The sequence below is a fragment of the Thamnophis sirtalis genome, unplaced genomic scaffold, assembly GCF_051295495.1.
Source record: "Thamnophis sirtalis isolate CommonGarterSnake01/CBP01778 unplaced genomic scaffold, rThaSir2_p1.2 scaffold_3, whole genome shotgun sequence".
NCBI lineage: Eukaryota > Metazoa > Chordata > Lepidosauria > Squamata > Natricidae > Thamnophis > Thamnophis sirtalis.
In genome coordinates, this window is record NW_028261383.1 from 154,229,717 (window position 1) to 154,256,590 (window position 26,874).

The 26,874-nt window shown below is 38.7% G+C and overlaps 2 protein-coding genes and 1 long non-coding RNA gene across 8 annotated transcripts in view; 2 read left to right on the forward strand and 1 right to left on the reverse strand.

Moving 5' to 3' along the window:
• HNRNPA1 (heterogeneous nuclear ribonucleoprotein A1) lies at nucleotides 1-9,241 on the reverse strand. Of its 5 annotated transcripts, none has more exons than XR_001313010.2 (12): nucleotides 9,098-9,241; nucleotides 8,969-9,007; nucleotides 7,059-7,175; nucleotides 6,636-6,782; nucleotides 5,861-6,071; nucleotides 5,668-5,760; nucleotides 5,496-5,588; nucleotides 5,131-5,232; nucleotides 4,836-4,946; nucleotides 4,006-4,134; nucleotides 741-841; nucleotides 1-120 (listed from the first exon to the last, which is right to left on the reverse strand). XR_001313010.2 is itself a non-coding variant. In XM_014057437.2 (12 exons), the coding sequence occupies exons 1-11, from the start codon at nucleotides 9,110-9,112 to the stop codon at nucleotides 3,751-3,753; spliced, it is 1,083 nt and encodes a 360-aa protein (XP_013912912.1). In that variant the 5' UTR covers nucleotides 9,113-9,241; the 3' UTR covers nucleotides 3,193-3,514; nucleotides 3,744-3,750. The 5 variants fall into 5 exon arrangements, 4 of the variants coding, with proteins under 4 accessions (XP_013912912.1, XP_013912911.1, XP_013912914.1 ...); XM_014057437.2 differs by lacking the exons at nucleotides 1-120; nucleotides 741-841 and adding exons at nucleotides 3,193-3,514; nucleotides 3,744-3,806 and having other exon boundaries at nucleotides 4,866-4,946; XM_014057436.2 differs by lacking the exons at nucleotides 1-120; nucleotides 741-841 and adding exons at nucleotides 3,193-3,514; nucleotides 3,744-3,806.
• A 384-nt stretch (nucleotides 9,242-9,625) lies between these two features.
• The window catches only part of CBX5 (chromobox 5), a 44,543-nt gene continuing 27,294 nt past the window's right edge, over nucleotides 9,626-26,874 (forward strand). The window contains exon 1 of one of the 2 annotated variants that reach the window (XM_087710500.1): nucleotides 9,626-9,647. The gene's annotated coding sequence lies outside the window, so the exon portion shown is untranslated. Of the gene's footprint in view, nucleotides 9,648-9,866; nucleotides 9,968-26,874 lie in introns of those variants that run through there. The other variant, XM_087710498.1, reaches the window with a different exon arrangement.
• Nucleotides 18,589-26,616, forward strand: LOC148048271 (uncharacterized). Its single transcript, XR_015696057.1, has 3 exons — nucleotides 18,589-19,303; nucleotides 22,377-25,782; nucleotides 26,024-26,616. It is a non-coding gene; the product is annotated as an uncharacterized LOC148048271 (long non-coding RNA).

Below are 26,874 nucleotides of genomic sequence, written 5' to 3' on the forward strand. Positions count from 1 at the left end.
TTTATATCAAAAACTGTTTTATTAAATAAATCTATTCATAATAATAGATTATACGTACAGCTACCTAGTAGCCAAGGTATCTTTCTTTGAAAGGTTTATGGTAGATCAAGCTGAGGAGTCCTGCAAGACAAATAGCAATAATACATTTTAAGATCAGATAAATTATAGTAGGGAGGGAGGGTGCACTTTCGGACACAAAAATTTCCATTTTTAATAGTTATGTTAATTTTCACCACTATGTTAAATAAGTATAGGTAGTCCTTGACATACAAGTTTGTTTAGTGACTGTTCAAAGTTACAATGGCACTGAAAAATGTGACTTATCATTTTTCAGAGTTATGACCTTTACAGCATCCCCATGATCACGTGATCAAGTCAGATGCTTAGCAACTGGTACATATTTATGATTGTTGCTGTGTCCTCCAAGGTTATGGTCACCTTTTGCAATGTTCTCACAAACAAATCAATGGGGGAGCCAGATTCACTTAACAACTGGGTTACTAACTTATCAACTGCAGTGATTCACTTAATTGTGGCAAGAAAGGTCACAAAATTGGGGGGGGGGGTTTCCTTAACAAATGTCACAACAATAGAAATGTTGGGCTCTAGCTGTAAACATTCAAAGTTCACCACTCTTTTATCATCTGCCTCTCAAGTTAAATTACAGCACAAACTCATTTACTGTGTGTTAGCTTATTTGTTTTGGAAGCCTTATTCCCACAATATAGCATTGTTTTTACCTTTAGAAAGAAAAAGGAAATCCAAAGACAGTCCATCTGTCAGGAACAAAGGCATTTTAGCACCGGACCGTTCCTCTTTTCCTATAAAAGTTCCTCTTTTCCTATAAAAAGGAAGAAAAATTAAATACCACCCAATTTTATTGAATCCCTATTCACACTTTATATAAGCATTCCCAACCCCCATAAATTCCTCTGCCTTTATAGCAGCACAGCCAGTGCACTGTGTTATGCTAAAATTGTTTAAGTCAACAAGGCCACACAAAGAGGAATGAAAAGGCATTGCTTTTTATTAAAGTACATTTCATTAATGATGTTGTCAGGCCTGTGACAGTAAAATATTAATTAGTAATGTTCTATCCATCTACTGCTTGCATATTACAGCACTGGGTGAATTAAAAGATAGCTAGACTGGTATTTACAAGGTAAACTCAGTCTTGGAGAAAATTTAGTAGGATAACAAAACTGTATAGGACGTAAGTAAAATCTGTTCTTACCTACCAGTACAGTAATATAACCTTTCTTTCCTTCCTTCTGCTAGTCCTAAGAGCAAGGATCCTTACTCTCGTCTGCCTCCTTCCGATGGTCACTGAGTACTCCCTTCTAGTCAGCAGAAGCCTGCACCTGGCTTATCTGTCCACTTGACTCAAAACACGTGTCTACTCTCAGCTGTAGTAGCGTCTGATCTGGAAGCCATTCGGAGCTATGCTTGCTAGCCGTTCCTAGTAGCTCAAACATCTGCATGCCTCTCGGTTTTGTAATGCTACTTAGTTTTCGGGTCCTGGTGTGCTCTCCTTTGTTGTGGTTATGCTACCATGCCAAAAACGAGTATTATTTCATAAATCCTGAGGTCTTGTCAGGATCCACCTGCTACTGCAAACTCAGCCATGGAAAAACCCATCAGGACTATTAATTTTGCATTCTAAATTAAGCCAGTCACCAATCAGAAGTTTTATATATAAATACACTTGTACACACACCATATACAAGCACCATTGCATTCATAAACATATTTAGGCACACATTTGTCTTATTTCATGACACTAAGATATAAATGTGTATTCAGATCTGACAGAAGATTGATTGACCGAAGTATAATGCAATTCCGTGACATTATCTATACCCCTTCAGTTTTTAAGTGCATTTCTACTTCCATCTTGTGGAACAGAAACATACCACCATGTTTAATGGAACCAGAAAATAGGAGCCGGTGTACCCATTTTGTATGGTAAGAGTTGCATTAAGTGGGGAAATATATGAAATGTTATTTCATAAAATGGAAACAATGAATTTCTGGAATTTCAAAATGCAACTGAGCTTTAAAAGAGATGAGAACTTTTTTGGCTCCCTCACAGGAATGAACCAATTTGGGGATAATTAGATTACTAAGTGCCTCAAGTAAAAATAATACCACAAAATTATCTTAAGAGTGCCTAATAAGATTCACACTATTTTTCTCATGCTAGAACTTCTCAGTAAAAAATCTAGTCTACTTTTGAGAAGAGAGCACTGTCAAATTTTAATTTAGACCAATGGATTTTTATAAAACTTTTACCTAACAGATATCAATTATATGAACTACCCTGTACAACTTCATGACCCCCTCCCCATTAGTTGGGATACTTTTATCATTTAATAAATTTGTTTGCTGCCCATCTACAAACAAGCAATGTGCTCTTACCAATTTTAGCAAATGTTACCATTTGAAGTATTTATATATTCTGCTAGTAATGGATTAAAAGTCATGTATTTTGCTAGTCTCTTCAGTGGAAAATCTGTTTGCTTTTATTACAAAAATGAGACTGCAAGGGAGTCAAAGCAACCTGGTATCAACATCCCAATTATTGGAAGTTTCACAGCTTTTGACAGCTGACTAATTCTCTTGCTGTAAAGCCCAAGAAATTGAAATTTCTACAGTACAGAAAAAAATGATACTGTATTGGGGTGACTTAGGTCCAACTGGATAACTGCATAGAGATATCGTAAACATAGCAGGCTCTAGCAGGTGACTTATTCACCAAATGTCCCATTTCAAGCTCGTTAAGTTGAGCTGCTATACCTATATGCTGACGTGGCCAATCTTTTTTATTTGCCTTTAATTCAGCATATAAAATCTCCTGCCTCAGTCACTGGCACTCTTTAAACTCAACCAGAAAAAAGGGAGGACATGAGCTGAAAAAGCAAACAGGAAAGAACAATGGTCAAGCTACCAAGAAGATGTCCTTATTTAAATAAGGAATACGTTTTGGAAGTGGTCCTTCATTTGTGGAAATTTCTGCAAAATTTGTTTTTCATGAAGTTATACAAGACACAAAATCAATATATTTGGCTTTGAATATAAAGATTTCTTGGCATTCTGAGAATCATTCTCTGCTATTTGACTCTTCACTAATCTTTTCCATGTAGTGAAAATCAATGTACGTTAACTTATAGTAAACTAACTTTACACAGCACGTTTAAAAAAAGACACATTTATTCAGCGTCATGATCAGTCTATTACAGTTTGCAGTCAACAGCATGGGTGTGGAAAAAAAAATCTACATAAAAACCCTGGTTGGAATGCTTTGCACTTTCCACAAACACAAAAACTAAAATATCCTGTTATACAGTTAGTCGCAAATACAGTCCTGATGTTTGCAAACAAGCGCTTGTCTAACACATGTCTTCATGAGGCAGTTCTACCCTGCCACAACTCTGTTTGGCTGAGTTCACAACTGTGGTAACCTGTAGCTTCCCTGTCACTTCTCTGGCTCTCCTCTCCTGCTAAGCTTTGTTTCCTGTTGAATAATATGGAATAAAGTTGTTAATCTAAACATATTGAGACTCAAGGCTATAATCCAATATCAAGTTGTTCCCCCGATTGCCAATCCATTTATTAGCTTTAACATCTGCATTTTATTCCAAATATGCTTAAACTACAATAACTTGCTCAGCCATATTATGAGTTACTGTTACAATTCATTTAGTACTCCATATCTATCCATGCGCAAATGGAGGAAGTCTTACCTAGGAATTAAAAGCGCCTTCCACCACCATAGCTACTGCTACTACCAGAGCCCCCATAGCCACCTAAAAAGAATAAGTAAGTTATCTTAAACGGGAATGGGTAAAAAAAAAGAAACTATTTAGAAAAAAAGACTGTCTTTTTATGAGAAAGAATGAGGAAACTGTGAGGACTGACCTCAGTTTTTCATGTCAATCATTCAGGAATTCCACTAGAAATTAATGTGATCCATTTTCCTCCTAGTCAATTAGATCATACACTTACCACCACTTCCACCATAAGGGCCAGAGCTCCTCCCTCCAAAGTTTCCTCCTTTCATGGGCCCAAAATTTGAAGACTGGTTGTTGTAACTGCCAAAATCATTGTAGCTTCCTCCACCTCCAAAGTTGCTTCCTGAACAGAATAAAAATCATCCACAAAATTACAAGACCACAAATATTTCAGCTATGAAATTCTTTCATATCTGTTTAGATATTTTCCCAAATATACTGAGCATAGTTAATGAAGTCTAATACAGTAAACTGCAAAAATTCAAACTACAACTAGATGGCAGCAAATATTTGGTTTTTTCCTTTTTACAATTCTCTAGACCTGAAAGCAAATCTTTTAGGTTGGGCATTCAAAAATTTCCTAACTTGACTGTGCTAGTAAGATCACTCATCCCAAACAAACAAACTATTTTCTCCTCCTCCCCATTTAGGTCACCCTGAATAGTGGCACCCAGCAGCTTGAGATTGAATCTGGGCCTGGGCTTCCATTTCAGCCCTACCACTACTGCCACTCAAAAAGGCCACTTCGTGTTGCTCCTCAAGGAGCGTAACCCTTGGGGAAGGGTGCAATTGCTCTGAGAGCTCATCTGGAAGTTGTGCAAGAGGGCCATGGTCTTCTTTTCTGGAGCCTCTGTAAATTGCACAACAGAGGGTCTTACTATTTTAAAAAGAACCTTTTTTAAAAGGTGGCTATGAGGAACCAGTCTGGTACTCCTGAAGAACCCAGGCCATTTTTATGCAGCCTCTGCAAATCCAAGTTGCACGAGATAAAATTGTACTAGATAAAATAACAATCTTAGTGCTCAAAATCAAATTGACATTTACCCCCACTGCCACCACCAAAGCCGCCCCCGCCGTTGTTGTATCCATCGTAGCTTCCACTGCCACCATAACCCCGGCTTCCTCCAGAATATCCAGGGCCACTGCCTCCATAACCTACAAAGCAAGTAAAATACTGAAGGGACGAACATTGCCAATTGTACATTTTACAAATCTCTAAAATGAAACTATTTTTAAATTTTATGTATGCGTTGAAGATATATACCCTAAAAATAAATCAACATGTAGCGATACAATAGCTTATAAAAAACAGCAACTTTCAAAAGTTGAATAAACTTGCCATCATTGCCAAATCCATTATAGCCATCTCCGCTGCTCCCATATCCTCCTCCTCCGCCTCCTCCTCCTCCACCACCACCACCACTGCGGCTGCCAAAACCACCTGAGGAAAAAATAAAATATTAGCATAGTGATCTTACTTCAGATTTATGGTGAACTTCTGATAAAATCATTCACACAAACATGTTTGTCATTTGTGTAAAAAAAAAAGTAGAAGTGTCTAGAAAAGATACATAGATCCAAACTACTGCTTAATCTCAGAAAGAAGCCCAGCAATGTTAGTAAAATGCAACAATGTATTCCTTTAAGTCCTTATTGTGATTAAGATCTTAAAATGAATTTTAAATCTTCAGAAACCTTACTTACCACGGCCTCCAAAATTGCTACCACGGTTGAAATTGTCACCACCGCCAAATCCACCTCCACGCCCACTGCCAAAACTTCCAGAACTACTACGACCTATGAACAACAACAACAACATGTAGCATTCCTGGAAAATTTCACTACAGTTCTATCTGTTCAAATACTGCATACTTACCTCTCTGACTGGAAGAGGCACTGGCCATTTCCTGTTTTGACAAAGCCTTTCGGACTTCACAATTATGTCCATTTACAGTATGGTATTTCTGAACTAGACATGAAAAGATAAAATAGTATCAAAATCTCTGTAGAAGCTACATATAGCGAAAACAAGTTAGGGCATAGCTGAAAGGATGAAATAAGATACTTACTGACAATTTTGTCCACAGAGTCATGATCATCAAAAGTAACGAAGGCAAACCCCCTCTTTTTGCCGCTGCCACGATCGGTCATTATTTCTATAACTTCAATTTTGCCATACTGTTCAAAGTAGTCCCGCAAATGGTGTTCCTCTGTATCTTCCTTAATCCCCCCAACAAAGATTTTCTTCACTGTCAAATGTGCTCCAGGTCTCTGGGAGTCCTACGAGACAGGACAAACACATTTTAAACTCTTAGTGATATTGCCAGAGAACGCATGATGTATCTTAATGACATGGGTACTTAAAATTTCAAGCCTATCAATTTCAAATTTTAACATATTATAACCCTAAATTTCTCCAACCTGGCAGTGCAAAAAAAACAACAACAACCCAACAACGAAATATTTCAATCTCAGCCAACATACTGATAGAGTAGAAGGGGAGGAGGAATTAAAACTAAATTTTGTGTTTTGTTCCAAATGCAATTCATGGATGATTTTTTAAAAATGAGAACTTATTTAAGAAAACTTATATGAACACCCGTCTTATATTCTCTAACTTTGCACAGCTCATAGCAAAAATTATAAAAATGAAACAATTTACTAAAAGCTAATAAAATTTACAAATAAATATTTAAATTAAAGATGCCTAATGCAACAGTAACTATTAAACCAACTATATTATCAATGTTCTATGTAGGATACACGACTAATATTTTGGGCTTCCAGCATTTTCGCAAAGACTTTGAACCTGTTGACTATGCATTCAATAGTAGTTTTTCTTACCTCTCTAGATACTGCTCTCTTTGGTTCAACAACCCTGCCATCAACCTTGTGTGGTCTGGCATTCATGGCAGCATCAACCTCTTCCACTGTTGAGTAAGTGACAAATCCAAATCCCCTGGAGCGCTTAGTATTTGGGTCTCTCATTACCTAATTAGAAATAATATACATTTTTGCTCTAAAATACACAACTGCAAGCAATGCACCTGGTTCAAGCAATGTTCAATTTTTAAAAATTGAATTTCTCTGTTTTCTTAGAAACAGGGTAGTGATATACTAAAGGCAACATTAGTACTTAATATAGTAGTTGGGAGATTCCCCCTCTCACTATTCTATACTTCATATATCTTAATTCAGGCAAAGTACACATATTTATTTATTACATTTGTTTGCTGTCAAACTTGACATAAGCTGACATATACTTACCACACAATCTGTTAGTGTGCCCCATTGCTCAAAATGAATGCGAAGGCTCTCATCTGTTGTCTCAAAACTCAGGCCACCAATAAAGAGTTTTCGCAGCTGTTCAGGTTCCTTGGGGGACTGAAACAGAAAAGTAGGCAACACTAGGAAGGATATGATCACAGCGTATAACGGTGGGGCCCCCGTAATGAAAATAAGCATGATTTATTCAGTGTATAATATCAGGTACCATCAGCCAGAACCCGATAAAAAGTACAGAAATTAGCTATTTAAGGAATAGAAATGCTTTTAGCACATGCACAAGCAATATAGCTGTTGTGACAATTTCTGACTTTGGTGTTGTGACTTTTTTGGTTAGGTTTTTATCTAACTGCAAAACCTAAGTACAAATAATCCTTGACCTATGACCAAATTTGTGCAGCTAAGCAAGACAATTAAGTGAATTTTCCCCATTTTACAACCTTTCTTGCCACAATTATTAAGTAGGTCACTACAGTTAAGTTAGTAATATGGTTAAGCGAATATGGCTTCCCCCTTGGCTTTGCTTGTCAGGTCAAAAAAGGTGGTCACATGACCTCAGGACAATCTTAAATACATTCCAGTTACTACACTTCCAAATTTTGAGCATATCACATGGGGATGCTGCAATGGTAGTTAAGTATGGAAACCCAGTTTTTCAGTGGCCTTTACAACTTCAAACTGTCACTACAAAAATGGTTGTAAATCATGGCTACCTGTAATTTAGGGATAACTCAGAAAATGTAGCCTTATTTTTTCTTTGACGCATTCTGTGATGTCATAAAATGCAAACTTTCACCCTACATTAATTAACTGCTTTGCTTGTTAATGTACACAGAATTCCAAGACAATAAGCAGAACATTAACATTAGCATGCACCTCAAAATGCAATTAAGGTGTCTAATGCATTTACAGTACAGTGTTGGCTGCATTGTTGTTACACACTATAAGGAATTATGTTTTAGGAACAAAGCCACTGTTCTGATATACCCCCAAAAGGAGAAAAATACAACAGACCGTCCTTTTAAGGCAATTCAGGAATATACTTATTAGGACTACCACAACATTATTAGTACTGTCTTAATAACTCTACCCCCATTTCTCCAAATTATATGTATTTTAGTGCTTCCATCAAATTACTCACTCTGATACTAAGGAGTGAACGTATGATTTAAGGGGGAAAGGCGAGATTACGTTCCATTTCCAACATTGTAGCAACCTCGAAACTTATAATAAAATACATACAAGGACTGATGGAACGCACTTTCTCAGCCACCTATTTGCCAATGTAAATTTCAAAATTTCAAAACTTTTAACTAGAACTTCCTCGGGGGCAAGCCTTGGTTCAAAATTGGCATGCATTCTCTTCCCGCCCTCACATAAAAAAATCACCCGAAGGAAAAGGAAGAGAAGTTACCCGGCCGCCTCTTTCCATTTGCACAGAGAAGTTGGAGCAGAGAAAAGTGAAATTAAAAGGCCGAGATACCAGCTACCAGAGACAAAGCAAGGGAGCACGTGGCCTTCGCATCTTCCCATCCCCCCCCACGCAAACTCCAAAGTGCTCCGTGGAAGCGCGCAGGCGCGCGCTTCCATTGCACGGCCCGCCGCACGGCGCAGGCGCAGCCATGACGAGCACAGAAGATGGCCGCTGCGAACGCCACGCACTGGAAAAGATGGCGCCTAAGCTAGCAACACAACGCGCATGCGCAGTTTTGAAGCCACCGTGGGAGAGGGGAGGGGAAGTAGGCCCAACCGGAGAAAAAGGAAGACCCTACGACAAAGGAGACTCAGAAAAAGCCAAACGTGGACAAGCGGCGGAAAAAGACGAGCGCAAAAGGAAAACAATGCATTTGAGTAGCGGAAATGAGGAGAGGAACGGTATTTGTAACACTTACTGCGTTAGGCGACAGATCGCACCCATAATCAGACGATCCCTAAAGGCAAAGGAAACATAATTCCACAAAAACAAGCCACTGGTATAGAGTCGTAAAAACAAAATAAAAATGCCCGTCATAGGCTCTTACCTCAGATTTGGACATCTTGGCGGTAGCAAATGAGTAAGGCCAGCCTTCTCGGACGACGCTACCTCTCACTGCACCCGACACCGAAAGGGGCAGAGTCACCCGTGCGTCGTCGCCTCACTATCAACACCCACCCCTGCCCACTGTCATTGGATGGTTGTGTAGCTTTTGTCGATGCCTATTGGTCAATAGGAAAATAGTCGGCTCCTTAGTGGACGAATACGTGAAGTTACGCCTGTTTCCTCTTCAGTAGCCCACCTCCTTTGTCTTTCTATTGGTTGGATTTCTGTCACTCCTTTGATTTGGTGAATTTTCCCGCCCTGTACTCTTAAGAGCTCCAGCTGCAAGGCAACACCCTTCTCTTTCACATTGTTTCCTTCTCATTGGAGCATTAGGAGCGTAAGTTGTTCTGATTGGCTTTTACGGCCGGCCATCTTTATAGAGATTGGTCTATCTTCTCTTCATTCATTATCATAGAGGCGGGAATTAAGTTCGTGTTCTACACGGGTTTAGGTCGGTGGTTAGAACTATATTCATCCCTGTGGTGGTGAAGGTACATGCCAGGGTAGAAGGGGAAAAAAAGATCGTTTATGTATAAAACTTGCTTCCAGGCAGGCGTACACGGTGAGGCGTATTGTACATATGCGCATGCGTTTTGAAATATATCCGTCGAAGGGAGGAACGGTTGAGGAAGATAGTAAGGAGGTGCGCGCGCCTCACGCCAGCGCGGTGAAGCTGGGAAGGGGGCGGAGGGGCTAGCGCGTGCGCATTAGAAAGCTGTTTTGGCGGGCGTTGCGCAGAAGCGGTGGCCGTGAGGGGGTACAAACCAGGGAGGGGGAAGTTGGTTTCGTACCGAGCCGTTACTTTCCCCAGGTGAGCGACCACGGGAAACAGTCTTGGCGGGGAGCGTGTTACCGAGAACCAGTGATTCTTCGGAAGAGGGTGTGGTTTTGGTGTGATTGGGAACCTGATTGACTGAGCCGTGAGGCACCGTTGGGAAGAGGGCGGGGCTTGCATCTTGGGCGGAGCCCTCAAAAGTGAGTGACAGCCGAATGAATGAAAGCTTGAGGCAGTTAACAGCGTCAGAACGTTGAGATCCAGTGTGTGAAGTAACAGGCGTTTTAACCAACGGGGGTGCTGCGTTTGTCTTCGGGAGGGTTGGCCCGATGCCGTTTAATTGATGTGCAGTCTGGCCAATGAACGGCTACAAAGAGCCTTCCTTATGGAAGTGGGGGGGATCTAGGAGTGAAAAACGACCCCGCTGTGACTCCACCGCTCAGTGGATTGGCGCTCATTTGCCTTGCGTCTTATTCTGTTTCCCATGCAGAATTTGTCGCCAAGCCTTCCCCCCCCCCCCCAATCCACAGAAAGTGGGAGTCGTTTTCTATGAAAGTGGTGGTCGGGTGTCTGCACTTTCACTTAACATGGTTTCTGTATCTATGGAGAATTTTACAAACATTTTTCAACAATAAAAATAATCGTATCTAGTTACTCGACGCCCTAGTCTTGACCGTTCTCCCCTGTGCATCCATACTACTTTAGGCGATCCCGTAATTGTCTGCGAGCCTGTATCAGGAATGTGATGGTTGCAACTCTGGTTTCCAAAGATTTTAAACCTGAGAATCCCAATAATTGCGTGATACGAACTATTTTATATGCGTACATTCTATCTAGAGCATTATTATTTAATGTGATAAATATTTGTACTTCTATAATACCTGTTTTATTATTTTGGTTGGTTTATACATTGCTTTAAGAAAAATAGACCTCATTTTTATCCAGTCTGGCAGCATTGGAGATCTATTAAGTCTCTAAGAAATGACTGGAGAATTTTGTTGATGTACTATAAATCTTTGAGAAGATAAATGTATACAAATATTTATAATAATATAGCCATATGCAGGCATTTATATTTTTTAATTGAAAGAACCTTGTGAAACTAATAACATCTGGATGTTATTAGTAAATTTCATTGACTCTTAAAATTATGAAAGCAATATTTTCATGCAACAAAGTTTCTTCCCCTCTGTTCATCCTGGACTGTCTGAAAAGTGCTTTTTCAAGAGGCAACTGGACTTTCTTGCTTTTCTTGACATTTTTCTTCTTCAGTTCTGACTGGATGGTGGAGAATGGAAAGATTTATACTCCTTGCAGACAGCTGGTCATTTGCATTCTTTTAGAGACTCATGAAGGCCACCTGGAGGTTTATCTGTGTCATCAGGGTCACCTAAGTAGTACAAATGGGTGTGGAGCCTTCTTGAAACTGTTGAAAGAACAGTGTTGTAGACTGGAGTCAGATGATGTGATATCCCTCCTCTCTCTGTTTAATTTTGACGTAGATGGCCTCTTTCACTCCTCTTTCAAACCAGCAGTCCCCTCTGTCCAAAATGTGGACTTTGTGGTCTTCAAAAGAATAGGCTTTGTCTTTTAAATAAAGATGGGATTGCTGAATTTTGTCCATATGGGTTTGTTCTCCTACGTCAGAGTTGGCGAACCTTTTCGGCACCAAGTGCCGAAACAGGAGAACGCATGTGCACGTGGGAGAGCACCAAAAAATGGAAGACCAGGTGACCAGTGCACATGTGCATGCTGGAAACCAGAAGCCCTGCTTCCTGGCACGCATATGTGTGCCAGGGAGCTGCTGTTCCAGTTTCCGGTGCTCCCGCATGTGCACACTGGAACCCAGAAGAGCAATGGGTGACGGCTGGTGTGCCCAGAGAGATGGCTCTGTGTGCCACTTCTGGCACGCATGCCATAGGTTTGTTGTCACTCTCCTACATTATGCCATGTGTTTATGATGTGGTTGCTTTGTTTCCCCAATGTATAGATCTGCACATGGCTCATTGCTTTGTACTGCATATACCACATCGCTCAGTTTGTGTCTGGGAGTTTTATCCTTGAGGTGCACAAGCTTCTGCCTTAATGTAATCTTGGGTTTGGAGTGTCCACATATATTGGCTGAAGATCCTCTTAAGCATTTCTGATATTTATTCCTTCAATATTCCTTCCTTTGCTTATTGTTCTCTTCTTTGTCTGTTAAGAAGGGGCTCCTGTTGGGTCTTTTTTGAGATTTGATGAACACCCACTTGGGATAGCCACACGTTCTTAGGGCTTCCTTGATGTGCTTTTTCTTTCCCATCTTTGCTGGTAGGTAGGCCTTCAGCTCAGTGTTGCAGGGGTCTGATAACTCCCATTTTGTGCTCTAGTGGGTGTGAGAATGAAAAAGCAAATATTGATCTCTGTGTGTGAGTTTTCTGTAAACTTCAGTCTTAAGGCTTAATGTGTACTGCACAATCCAGGAAGGCTAGATTATTTTCCTTAACATCTTCCCATGTGAATTTGATGTATCTGTTCACAGAGTTGATAGGTTTGGTGAACAGTTCCAATTCCTGTGTTTTGATATTGACCCAAATATCGTCCACATACCTATACCAGTGAGTGGGTGGAATTCTTGTGAAGGAATTTAGTGCTCTTTGGTTTCTACCTCTTCCATGTAGCAATTGGCCACAATGGGGGGTAAACCAATGGCGCAGCTGTGTTTTTGTCTGTAGAAACCTTCACTGTATTTAAAATAGGTAGTGGTCAGCCACAGATCCACAGCATGGCACATATGTGGTCTGGGGTGAGGTTGGTTCTGTCACCTAAAGTGCTGTCTTGTAGCAATCGTTGAAATGCAGGTGAAGAGGAAAGCTACGTCATAGGAAACTATGTTCTCATCTGGGTCAATTTTAGTTTCCAAACCTTGCTGATGAAGTCCTGTGAATTGTTGATGTGATGAATGGTGTTGACAACTAGAGGAGTTAATAAGGTGGTTAGATGTTTTGTAATATTGTAGGTGACAGAATTGATACTGCTGACAATTGGCCTATGTGGAGTTTTGGAGAGTCCAAGGTAGATATATTAGTATTGTGGCTTGTCGATGGCTTTCTCCTTCATTAATTGTTGCAAGAAATCAATGGCTTTTTTCTTGCAACTACTGGGATCTCTTCAAGTCTCATACGTAGCAGTGTCCTTCAGAAAACTATTCACCTTGGCCTTGTCATCTGTGTTCAGGATGACTGTGCATCTCCCTTTATCAGGTGGCAGTAATATAGGAAGATACACATCATCTACAACATTGCAAACTATCTAACCACCTTATTAGCTCCTTGGGTTGGCAACGCCACCCATCACATCAACAATTCACAGGCTTCATCAGCAAGGTTGGGAAACTAAAACTGGATCCGGACGACACCATGGTTTCTTATGATACATCAGATACATCAAATTCACACAGGAAGACATTAAGGAAAAAAAATCTAGCCTTCCTGGATTGTGCGATACACATTAAGGAAGACAGAAGCCTTAACACTGAAGTTTACCACATACAGAGATCAATATTTGCTTTTTCATTCTCACACCCACTAGAGCACAAAATGGGAGTTATCAGACCCCTGCAACACTGAGCTGAAGGCCTACCTACCAGCAAAGATGGGAAAGAAAAAGCACATCAAGGAAGCCCTAAGAACGTGTGGCTATCCCAAGTGGGTGTTCATCAAATCTCAAAAAAGACCCAACAGGAGCCCCTCCATAACAGACAAGAGAACAATAAACAAAGCACCATCATCATTCCATTCTGATATTTATTGAAGGAATAAATATCAGAAATGCTTAAGAGGATCTTCAGCCAACACAATATATGTGGACACTTCAAACCCAAGATTACATTAAGGCAGAAGCTTGTGCACCTCAAGGATAAAACTCCCAGACACAAACTGAGCGATGTGGTACATGCAGTACAAAGCAATGAGCCATGTGCAGATTTATACATTGGGGAAACAAAACAACCACATCATAAACACATGGCATAATGTAGGAGAGTGACAACAAACCTATGGCATTCGTGCCAGAAGTGGCACACAGAGCCATCTCTCTGGGCACACCAGCCGTCACCCATTGCTCTTCTGGGTTCCAGTGTGCACATGCGGGAGCACCGGAAACTGGAACAGCAACTCCCTGGCACACATATGCGTGCCAGGAAGCAGGGCTTCCGGTTTCCGGCATGCACATGTGCACTGGTCACCTGGTCTTCCATTTTTTGGTGCTCTCCCACGTGCACATGTGTTCTCCTGTTTCGGCACTTGGTGCCGAAAAGGTTCGCCAACTCTGACGTAGGAGAACAAACCCATCTGGATAACATTCAGCAATCCCATCTTAATTTAAAAGACAAAGGGTACTCTTTTGAAGAGCACAAAGTCCACATTTTGGACAGAGGGGACTGCTGGTTTGAAAGAGGAGTGAAAGAGGCCATCTACGTCAAAATTAAACAGAGGAGAGGAGGGATACCACATCATCTGACTCCAATCTACAACACTGTTCTTTCAACAGTTCCAAGAAGGCTCCACACCCATTTGTACTACTCAGGTGACCCTGATGACACAGATAAACCTCCAGGTGGCCTTCATGAGTCTCTAAAAGAATGCAAATGGCCAGCTGTCTGCAAGGCGTATAAAAATCTCCATTTCCCACCATCCACTCAGAGCTGAAGAAGCTTTTTGGATGAGAAGCAAAATGTCAAGAAAAAGAAGAAAGTCCAGTTGCCTCTTGAAAAAGCACCTTTGTGACAGCTATGAGCTGGATGACAGAATCTCCATAAAAATCATGTCTGGATTGTTTTACAGTAAGGTATGAATATACAGGTAGTTCTTGACAGTTTATTTAGTGATTGTTCAAAGTTACAAATGCACTGAAAAAATGTGACTTATGACCATTTTTCACAGTTACAACCTTGGCAGCATCCCCATAATCATATGATCAAAATTCAGATATTTGGCAACTGGTTCATATTTATGACTGTTGCTGTGTCCTGGGGTCATGTGATCACCTTTTGCAAAGTGACCACAAAGTCTATGGGGAAGCCAGATTCCCACTTAATTGGGTCCCTAACTTATCAACTGCAGTGATTCACTTAAGTGTTGCAATAATGGTTGTAAAATGGGGCAAAATTCACTTAACAAATGTCTCATTTAACAATATAAATTTTGGGCTGAATTGTGGTCGTAAGTTGAGGACTACCTCTTATAGTAGTTTTGCGTAGCTATTGTGCAAAATGGCAACAAAGTGAGGACAATAACAGGGCTAAAAAATCATGCAGTTTTCTGAGATATACTTTATCAAACCCTACTTTGATACTTAAAGCACCTGGAGGTCTATGAAAGCATGGCATTTGGGTATGATGTTGATGAGAAATTTACTATTTACCTATAGTATTTACTATTTACCTCTAAAATTGTAGAAAGTATTTGCCTCCATGAGGAATGAAATTTCTTTGCTCATAATGTACCATGTTGTTATGGCATGAAGATCAACTTGAAGAAAACACCTTTATTTTAGGGACAAATAGGAATTACTAATGAAATGGGCTGCAGGGTCACTTAACGACAGCAGTGGGAAGAGCAGGAATTGTGGTCATTAAGCATGGTGATCACTTGAGGTCCTCAGTTAATGATCGCCTTAACAATTGTAATGAGCAGGCTCCATTATAGTTGTAAAGTCAAGGACTCCCTATGTATATAGTTACCTTCTCACTAGTACCTAGTCTGCCCAAGGACACTTAATGCCTGATAACATGTGTGTGTATGTAAACATCACGCATGCGCACAAGCACTTGTCGGAACCGCACTCCAGAAAAGCCAAATTTCCGGATTCTAGCATACCATAGGTTCGCCATCACGGGTTTAGTAGTTGAGGTACCAGGCTACAAAGCAGGACACTTAGTTGCAAGCCACTCCTTAGCCATAAAAGCCAGCTAGATGACTTTGGCCAAGTCACTCTCTCTTAGCCCAACCCACCTCACAGGGTTGTTGTGGGTAAGTTTGTAAAAACAATAAAGGAGGGATACAAATTAAATATACAGTTCTAAACTGATGGGAAACCTTAAATTGTTTTCTGGAATGGTGGTAAAATTGTGGTTGCTTCTCAGTAATAATTAAGAACTACATGTAAGTATGGTGTAGCATGTATGCGGTGGGAGGGAGCCTTAAGTCAGTGCATTTCTGGGATATTAGATTCAAAATGTTCTTAATTGTTCTATTAAGTCCCCCACACTTGCAGTGTTTTTCATGTTGGCCATATATAGCCATAATGTCCTATTAATAGTGCATTTAAGCATGAGCCTGGCTTACATGAAACTCTATACGTTGTATAGAGCACTTACAGGTAAGTGCTTTTTGCACCCTAACTTTTTGTTTAGTATTTAGCATGGAAAAGATACTTGTTGCCTATTTACAGTAATCTGCATAAACAGTATCCTGATTATCATAAACTTGATGACTTGAGAAAGAACAGAAGAAAACTGAAGAGTAATTACAAGGATTCAGCTTGGAATATGGTAGCATTCAGGAGATTTCAAGAAAGATTCCTCTTGAAATGTAAAGAAGTTGATTTCTTAATCTCAACATGAATTATGTTGGTACATTTCAGGTTATGTTCTAGTAAAAATAAAATTGGTTTTCTATTAAGTAAAATATTTACTCAGAATTAGAACAGAATCTAATCTTCTGGCTGTTTATTATATATACCATTTACACAGCTTTTTTTGCTTAAAGATATAACATTTTTCTATTATGTACACAAAATAAGTAACATGGTTTTGGTTAATGATACCATATTTGTAAAAACTAGTGAACAAAGCAGGAATAACTTGTAAAAAAACCATACATGATTGAGGTACACATGAACATATTTTACATGAGCAAAAGGTAAAATATTTATTAAGGAGAGAAAAAGTAGTTGTTTTCTATGCAGAGCTTGAAACTCAGCACATTAAGATGCTTATGCAGTGGTGGGAGCCCTGAAATGACAATGTACTCATTGATGTTTCTTGGTGCTCATTTGTTTGTAGGTAGTTTTCAACTCTTTTCTAATTAAAATTATCATGCTGCAAAACAAACCACCAGCCTCAAAACAAACTTGCATTTTAACTGTTTCATAAAGTACTCCTGAGATGGAATTAGAAAATAGGAATAGGTGGATGCAATAATAATGCCCACATCACTCCCAAAATTCTAAGTGAGCCAATTGACCCAAACAATGTTAGAAATCCTTGCAAAAGGGAAAAAATGTTCCTTATAGAATTAAGAGGATGATCAGATTGTTTGTATCTATGTAACACTTCTAATGATTTTCTAGTTCTTACATATAGTAGACTACATATGGTAGTGTTAAATGCAAAGTGTAATTTTTAGCAAATCAGAACTTCTGACTGCAAAATGAAGTAGTGGCAGACACAATTCATTGTTATCTGTTTCATTGTCCCTTCATTAAGAAAAGTAAACTAGGCATGGGGGAGATTTCTGTACATAGTGTGAATCAAATCCAAGAATTTAAAGCACATTTCCCTACACTAGATTTAATAAGTCAAAAAAGTATCTAAATTTATGGCTTAGCCACTTTGAAAAATGTACACTTTTTTTTTCCTCTCTGGGAGGAATGTAATCTCTAAATTATCCAGACATTTTGGTGCACCAGATAGTATCCCAAAAGTTAATTTCTCAAAGTGCATTGATGCAAACAATATACTCATTCTCTGAATATTAAATTAATGGTGTCCTCCAGAAAATTCAGTACAACTCTTTTTTTTCCTAACTGTCTTTATGTTAGTGTTTGTACATAGACATCACTTCCATTGAACTACTGGTACTAGTAAAACATGTTTGCAGAGGCATGCAGAAACAACCAGGGAAAACCTTCAAAGCAGCTAGCTGTATTGCTTCTTCCAGAAGACATTACTACTTTAGCACTTTAAGAATGGTTTCTTTGTTTATGGCTGCTTTACTAACCTGCTTCAATAAAATTTTTGTTTCAATGTAAATTTTATTTCTATCAACTATTTTTCATGCACATTAAAAAAGAACTAATTACATTAATACAGGTAAATTGGCAATTTATTTTTAAGTTTTCTTTTTTAATGTAACTCTGATTTAGCTACTCTATATTGTCTTTAGCATGCTGGCTGAACACTTTTCTGAACGAACAACAGATGTGTTTACAAAATTAAGCTAGCTTAAGATATGAAGTAAAATGTCTGTATTTCTAATTTGCCATAATAATACACCCTTTTCATATACAAAAAGTAAACATTTAAATACTTTAAATGTCTAAAGTGCAGTGACTACCAATATTTTTATTTAAAGTGCAGTGACTGTCAAACAATGAGAATTTTAGAACTTGTTCTGTTTTCAACAAGCCCCTTTTTTTTTTTTGCTTTAAAATTGATTTATAAGATCTCTATTTCCTTTTGCTTTTTGGATAAAATTTTTATTACTGGTTTCAGGATCAGGAATAGTTAAATATGATTTGAAGTACAGAATGAATGTTTGATACAAGTTGTGAGAAGATCGATATATTGAAATTAAGCTGTATTATTTTGAAATGTATAATTGTAGTTTTGTAAAAAGTTTAAAACTTTCCATAGTGAGTAAATTAAGAAAAGCAATATTTGGAAACCAACTTTATAGAGCTATGTGAGTAACTTAAGAAGACTGCAAAATACCGGTATATACAAGAAATTAACCAATATAAACCCAGTACATTATATATAAATATTTGTTTTTTTTTAAAAAAAAAATCAGTGCTATTCCATATAGCAGTGCATATTTGTAGTTGTATTTGCATTGTATAAATGATGTTCATTTTAATTAAAGATTAAAGAGGATATTGAATTTGCTAATCTTATCAGGAAGCTGGTGTAATAGGCTATTCTAATTTTAGGGTAGTTTAAAAGCTACATTTAAAAACTAGAATAAGTTCTAAGAATACAGCATTTGAGCTGCTGCCTCCCATATTTATACAAGTATTGGAATAATTTCTGGGGAGTAAAAAGATTAAAGTTAGTTGCAGGGACAATTTTGAGTGGAAAACACTTTATTTTGTAAAAGATGCACTGATTCCCTTCCCTCCTGTTCCAGCATTTAACATTGTTACAGTTTGCTACTGCAGATCCATTTTGGTTATAAGCATAGTCATAAAAGTCCTGAAAATTATTATATTCCTATTATTACTCTAAGAGCAAATTTTACCATGTGTTTTATTACATATGTGTCTCTCCCTTATTTCAAAGATCTCAAATTGGTATCTTCAAAAAATTGGCGTGGCTGAGAAATATCACACTAGCTTATCAATGTTTAACCTCTTGAACCATGTAATAATTCCTTCTGTGATCTAGAAAACGTAAGTGTGTTCTTATGGGAACTGTCAGGTTTTATCATTAGATTAACTGAAATCTGGCAATCTTGAACAAATGTTAACTATGGTATATTCAGGGAGGAGAGTCATATGTTATTAATCAGGTAAGCTACATGGATGATCTTTTAGAGTGATTCCTGAAATGGGAACAAGCATATTTTAGATAGAAGGAGTTATCTAATTTTATATAGCAGAAGAATGGAAATATTTAAAGCACAATGCATTCTTTGTAAATAAAAGTTGATTTAGTCCAAATCGTATTTGAAAGTGAGTATTTTCCACTATCACCTATCCTGATACAGGTAGTCTTTATCTTATAACCACAACTGGGACCAGAATTTCCACTACTGCGGTCATAAAGTGCTATGTCACATGATCATATTGCTTAATGATGACATTACTATCCCCTTTACTATCATTAAGCAAACTCCATTAGTTGTTAGCCAAGGACCCACACAAGCCAAGGCAAACCATTTGGGGCTTTGTCCCTCCCAGCTCAAGCCAGAGTAAGGTAAAGGAGTGACAGTAACTCCCCTGCTTGCTCCATTGCAACTCGGGCTTCTTGACATCTTGCAGCCCTGGAACTGCAAAAAGGCCCTGAACTACAGTGTGAAGCCCAGATCAAACCTGGCCCAGCAGTGCAGTGTAAAGGGGCTTCTTGGTGTGCTACAGCTCTGGGGCTGCAAGATGGCCACAGCACAAAGTTTGGCCGTAGCATGGTGCAAAGTCACAGCTGCCCTAATTGTCCTTCTCATCTTTTCACTCCAAGGCCCCTGTTGCCCTGCCACCCTGATCTTTGCAAGGCAGCTGCTGGCCATGTGGCCATCTTCCCCAGGTCTTGCAAAGAAACCATTGTGCACGACATGAAGAAGAGAGCCTCATGAAGCCAGCAACTATCTCACAAAGGGTCAGGCCAGACACACCTCATCAACAGTGCTGGGAGCAAGAATGTCAGTTGGGACAGCAGCATGCAGGGTGGCAGGAGATTAAAAGGACATAGGGAAGATGGGTGGGAGAGTTGAAGCTCCCTTGCAGACAATTCAGCATGCTGCCAAGTGCCTTAATTTTGATCATGTGACCACAGAGGCGGTGAAATCACTAACTTCAGAGACCGATCATAAATCCCTTTTTTCAGTCCCACCAGAACTTTGAACTATCACTTATTTAAAAGGCAGATGAAGCCATTTATGTTCAAAAATAATAAATAGTATATGTATGTGTCTTTGTAAGGTTTTTTTTAAACACAACATAGGGAATTATTTTTATTCCCTTCAATGATTTGACCGTTAAATTAGGTTATAGGGATTCCTTGTTAATAAAAATATTAGAAAGATAAAATTATAAAGCAGTATGAAACACAGCTGAATTACAAAACAATCAGGCAATCAGAAACTCTTATAAAGTGAGTTTCATTTGCTGCCAGAGTAAATGTAGAGTATTCATTAATATAGAGGTGGTATTCAGACGGTTCTCTCCGGTTCGGGTGAACTCCACCCACCCACGCTGACGTAATGCACAAGCACTGGACAGAACGTGAGTGTGCTCACATTTGCGAACCAGTAGGAAAGGTAAGTGAATCTCACCTCTACTCTAGAAGGAAATCCATTATCATGAAACTGGAACAAGAACCATGTACACAGGTGGTTTGAAAATCAGTTTCATCAGACAATTGATGATAGCCTAGGTTATTGCTATTATAATAAATGTAGATAAGGACTAAGAAATTTATTAGATCATATTTTGACACTAATTTTAAGGGTTTGTTTTGATGATCAAAATTTTAATTGTTTTAAATTAGATGTTATCCATAGATAATTATAAGGCAGGTGTCCCAAAAATGACTAATTGTAATGAATAGCAATTTAAAGATGTATTTTTAAGAAAGTATATTTATTTTAAAATAGATGATCCAGGAGACAGTAGATGGTCATTCTTGTCTGGGCTTAAGCTAAGCAAGGCTTGTATTTGGTTGATACTTGGCTGAAGTATCAGGGAGTATCATGGATATACCTAGAATGGAAAGTTAAAAAAAAAACATGGGAAGAAGGCAATAGCAAACCAAAAAAACTACATGGACACATCCATAAAATCAGTAGGAATCAGGCTTGTCTCAAAGGAAGCTTTGCTTTTTACAACTAGTTCTGGATAACTGGGTAATATGCTCTTTAATGATAATAAGTATGGATGGATTTTAATTAAATATTTCCACAAAGTTTCTATTATGAAATAAAAATTATTCTTCCTTCAACAAATCTTTGTGAATGCCCTCAAAATCTGCTCTAGAATTGTCCTGAGCAAGGAGTGAGAAATGATTTTATAGAAAAGGCATGTGTATTGGATCCTGCCTTATATACTTAAAATATATAAATATTAGACATCAGTTGCATAGCATGATACTAGTATTTACATTTTTGTGCTGATTGGTGTTGTATATTAGTTTTGTTCTAAAGGCCTCATTCATCTGATAAAATTGTACCTATTGGTAAGTTAATATTAAACAAACATGGGCTTCTGCCTTAGAAGATATTAGTTGTGCTTGGAAATGATTTTGAAGGAGGATAAATATTCACATCAGTATTGCTAAGGGCGGTACTGATAGTTTAGTATATTAATATGACCATAAATGTTGGAAATGGTAATTTCTCTTAACTATACTATAGACTGACAGCTAAAATGAGATTGGGAGCACTCACCAAGCTATTTGAAGAAATGGGGGCATTTCAGCAATGAATATCAAAAATCATCTGATATGGACATTTCATTTGGACATCATAGAAACCGACAAGCAACTAACAAAATGGTGGCTATATATTGCCATCTCTTTAATTCTCCAGATTTCAGTGGCTTGTAGCTATATTTGCAATTAATATTAAAATGATTTTAAATTAAAGCAATGTTTTTATTGTCTGAATAAACTGAAACATTGTGTTTTATACATCAATCATACTTAAAATCGCAAATGAACGTATATATGATTCATTTTATAATGTCATGGTGATTTTACCTATTAAAAATAATGTTGCTTCCCCCCCCCCCAATTACCTTTTATTTGTTGCAGCTACCCCCCTCCACTCCCAGTTGCTTCAAAATTATCAGAAGAATTGAGTACCAGCTGAGTATCAGGAGTGGAAAAATAAAAGTGATTGTATGGAGCCAATTGATTTTTTCTACCTGTTGAAGCATCTTAACAGCCACAAATACTGCTCTCTTGTTAGAAATCAGCATTGCGAGATGTGTAAAGGCTACTTGAACAAGCTTTGATCAAAGAACATGAAGTGGATAGGTAGCAAAATACTGTACTATGGGGAAACCAATAGGCTTTCCCTGTATTCTTCATCATATAAGAGATGTTTCTATTATACTTTTCTTTATCTTGTGGTCAGATGAATATCCAGTACAAGGATGGGCAATGCAGGGATCCATCCAGACTTTCAATATCCTGTTTATACCTTCCTCATCATCAGAAAATCATGCTACTAAAAATTCAATAGCAAAATGGCTGAGACTTGACAGTTGAGTATTTCTCTTTTTTAAATTGAGGGAATGGAGTGAGAAACCTTGTAGAGTATTCCCACTCCCTTTTAATGATTTGCATCATTAAAACAGCTTAGATTCCAAAGATGGCTCCTCTGTTCTGATGAGGCCACTACAGATTGTCCTTCCTTGACCTGTCACCACAGTTGGGACTGAAATCTTGATTGTTGAGTGAAGCAGTCACTAGGTGAGATGTCATGTGACCTCTTCATTCAACAATCACAGCCCTGGCATTTGCAATTGTGTTTGTTTAGTGAGAATCACAGGTTGTTAAGTGGACAGAGTCTCAGTATGGGGTACCTCAGAGTGGGGAAGGCCCTGGGAGGCCTGGAGCAGGCTGTGTATGAATTGAGGGATGATGTAGTGTAGCACAAAGCAGGCCTGGCCCAACAGCATGTGTAAAGCTGTCATGCCCCCAGAAACAGGTGCATACTCAGAGTGCTTACAACTGTAGGAATTCTGCAGCTCCCATCTGCCCCCCTCCCCATCTATGCCCAATTGGCTACTCAATAGAGAGATGGGGGGAGTGAAGTAGAGGTCTGGGGACAAGTTCTCATTGCTCCCATGCTTCTACTTCAACCTCAGCATTGCCACTGCCAGAAAAAAATGCCACTTTAAGTCCTACACTGTATACTTCACAGGATTTGCTATGGCCCATTTTGATATTTTCTCCTGCTGCTCCTAACCTATGTGAGAATGGCATGAGACAGTCTCGGTAAGAAGGCCTAGCATGACTAGCAGCTGCCTTGCATAGACAATCAGAGAAAAACATTGAAGGTAAGAGAGGTGTGGCAGATCCAGTGAAGCACAAGGCAATGGGGGCAATTGAGGCCTTGAGGCTTAGTGGCACTGGAGGCATTTGGCCTGAAGTAGAAGCCTTGGGGTGTGGCAGTTGGCTGAGACTGAATCCCCAGCCTCTTCTGTCCCAAACTCAGATCAGCTCTTGTAGTAACTGCAAGCTATTCTTCAAAATCAGTTACAGAAGGCTAGGGATTTTATAAACACTTTGCTGATCATTGTTGCCAGGCAGATCCTCCAATAGTTGTGAGGACCCAGTAAAGAACTTGGATCACTGCTTCCTAGGGCCATTCCCAATGGAAGCTATTATCAACCCAATGGTTTCTGGCTCAAATTACTTTTCAATTTCCATGTTCATCCTGTATTTCATCATTCCTTGCTGATCCTGCTGCCTCTCAATCTCATTGCTCCTCCACACTAGTCCCACCATCTATTGTGCTTGAAGGGGAACCTGAATAATATTGGTAACCCACATTCTGGATTCTTGGCTTCATCAGAGCTGCCTCTAGCATCTGGTGGATTGGAAAGGTTATGGACCAGAGGAGCATTCCTAGGACAATATCAGTGATGTTCTTCCTCCCTGCTTCACATGCCTATTTTCATTGATGGTATCCAAAGAACCCCATGGCTTAATCTGCATGGAAGGGGGATAATGTCAGGATCAGCTTAGATTTGGAAAATGAAGAGGCTTATCAGCCTGAAGCTATTTAACTGGAAGAGTTGCAAGCAGAAAAAGCAGTGTTGCATAGCAACCAAGAGAGGCAGTTATCACTGGCCTCAGAAGCCAACCCCCCTCCCCCCCTGCAAAGGCCTGCTGGGAGGAGAGGTGGCCTGAACAAAGTACTAAGTCCTGCCTGGTCAAAGGAATAAATGGAGGTCATGCCACCATTATATAAAGTGAGCCATGTACCTCACAGATCTGTTAGTGACAACTCTTCATTTATCTCATATTCCTCAACTCTTTAACTCCCTTCTTGTTCAAACTGTTGGCCATTAAAATTCTGTTTGAAAACTTTTTAAATAAAAATATAAAACTTTCCTGTCTCTAATTTCTGTGAGTCGGGACAGGATAGCTTCTTCTAAAGACCACCTGAAAGCTGCAGTTTGTCCAAAATGAATGAGTGTGGGTAGTTATGGGCATACCTTGGGTTATCCATGTAACAGCACTACTTTGTGAGTTTCAGTGGCCCTCTAATAGCTTCCAGGTGCAATTTAAGGTGTTGGTTATACTTACAATCCTATCGGGCAAAGGATTAAGTTATTTTTGTTGCTATCTCCTCCTAAAAACATCTGCTTCTCTCATTTTAATAGAGTGGGCATGCTTTGGATTTGTTCACTGAAACAGTGCCACATGATAGGAGGAACCAAATAGCTGCCTTTTCAGCAGTGTTGTTTGCCCCCTGGGACAATCTCCTTTCCATTTTTCAGTTGGCCCTGTTTAGAAAGAGCTTAAAAATATGACTACCCTGAGTATTGGGGCCTGAGTAAGTTCCCATCAGGAAATTTATTTATTAAATTATTTGCTGCCCATCTTGTAACAAAACGAATTTGAAATAGTATGAATGCGAATCAGGTTGCCTTTCATTAATTTTATTGTTTATTGTTGTTAGGGTGTGTTGTAAGCCATTTTGAGTCATATTGTTAAAGTTTAGCCAGCAGCCATATAAATTCTGCAAATAAATATTGAGTTCTTGTCATTTTTACATTGTCTAAAGCAGGGCTGTCAAATTTGCGGCCTGGAGGCCAGATGCATCATGCACTGGACACGCTCATGCCCGGTTTAGCGAAGGGGAAAAAAAGTCCTGATATGTCACATGATGCTGCCATGACGCCACGAGTTTGACACCTCTGGTCTAAAGCTATTTGTTAGGATAAATCACAAGTACATTCATTTAAATATTAGCAGTCGATAATATGCAGTCTACCACTGTTTTAATACAATCTTGTTACGTTTTTTCTACATTTATGTTTTCACGTTGCTCAAACTGACCTTCTGAAATCTAGACCCTGTTAATATTTATATAAATTCAGTATTTATATATGTGTGTATGTATTGGTTTATTGCACCTTGAGACATTTATCAGATACTGGTTGTAAACAGATTTCAACAAGCAGGGAAATATTTCTTTTAGGTGGCGCAGTGGTTAAATGCAGCACTGCAGGCTACTGCTAGATCAGCAGGTCAGCGGTTCAAATCTCACCAGCTCAGGGTTGACTCAGCCTTCCATCCTTCTGAGGTGGGTAAAATGAGGACCCAGATTGTTGGGGGCAATATGCTGACTCTCTGTAAACCGCTTAGAGAGGCCTGAAAGGCCTATGAAGCGGTATATAAGTCTACTGCTATTGCTATTGCTATTGCTATTGCTATTTTAGCCTTATTACAAAGAACCAAAATGTTTTAGACAATTTGTGAGCAAATAAACATGTTTCATGTCAAAGTTTATTTGTCATTGTTTCTCTTTAATTATGTTTGCCAAAGAGAATGTCATTCAGTGCTGCTTGGTCACCATAAGGAGATAGCTTTTTAAATTTCTTATGTCTCTAGGTTAATGGTATTTTGCAGAGTAGATTGGGTTAAGATAATTTAAATGCAATCTATTAAATCTGAAAATATTTAACTCTTATTCAGAAATAAATAAAGGTTTAGCACCATACTCTTATAGATTGCAAAAGCATGAAGACTTCCAATTGAGAGGTCTTTGGTGCTCTCTGAACTCGCTTGTTCCATTACCCAAACTAGGTAATATCATCAGTGCTTTGAGTTGGAACTCATACTCAGGATCAAATAATCATTTAAATATAGATGTCCTTACCCTGTGCTATTATTAAATTAATATTTAATGGTTTTAGTTTTCTGCAAGTATAGTAAAATAGAGACTTCCAGAACTCAGTTTATAGGACTTTGGAAACAATAAACAGAACTTCATTTTAGTCTTAGACAATGGACAAAATCTATTTAGAGATAAAATGCAAAATAAAATTATCATTATTAATAAAACAGTTTAAGACATTGAAATTTTATTTCAGTATTGTGTAATTAATGAAAATGATGTAATTAAGAAAAAATTTAAAATCTCTCTGCACCAAGCACAGCTGAGTAGTGTTTATGAACTAATCGTCTACTACATTAAAATTATTTAAAACTGGGAATGTAATTTATAATTGCCCAAGCAAAGTATAATTATTCCCCTTCCCCCTTGCAGCCTAGTAACTCATATGGTACA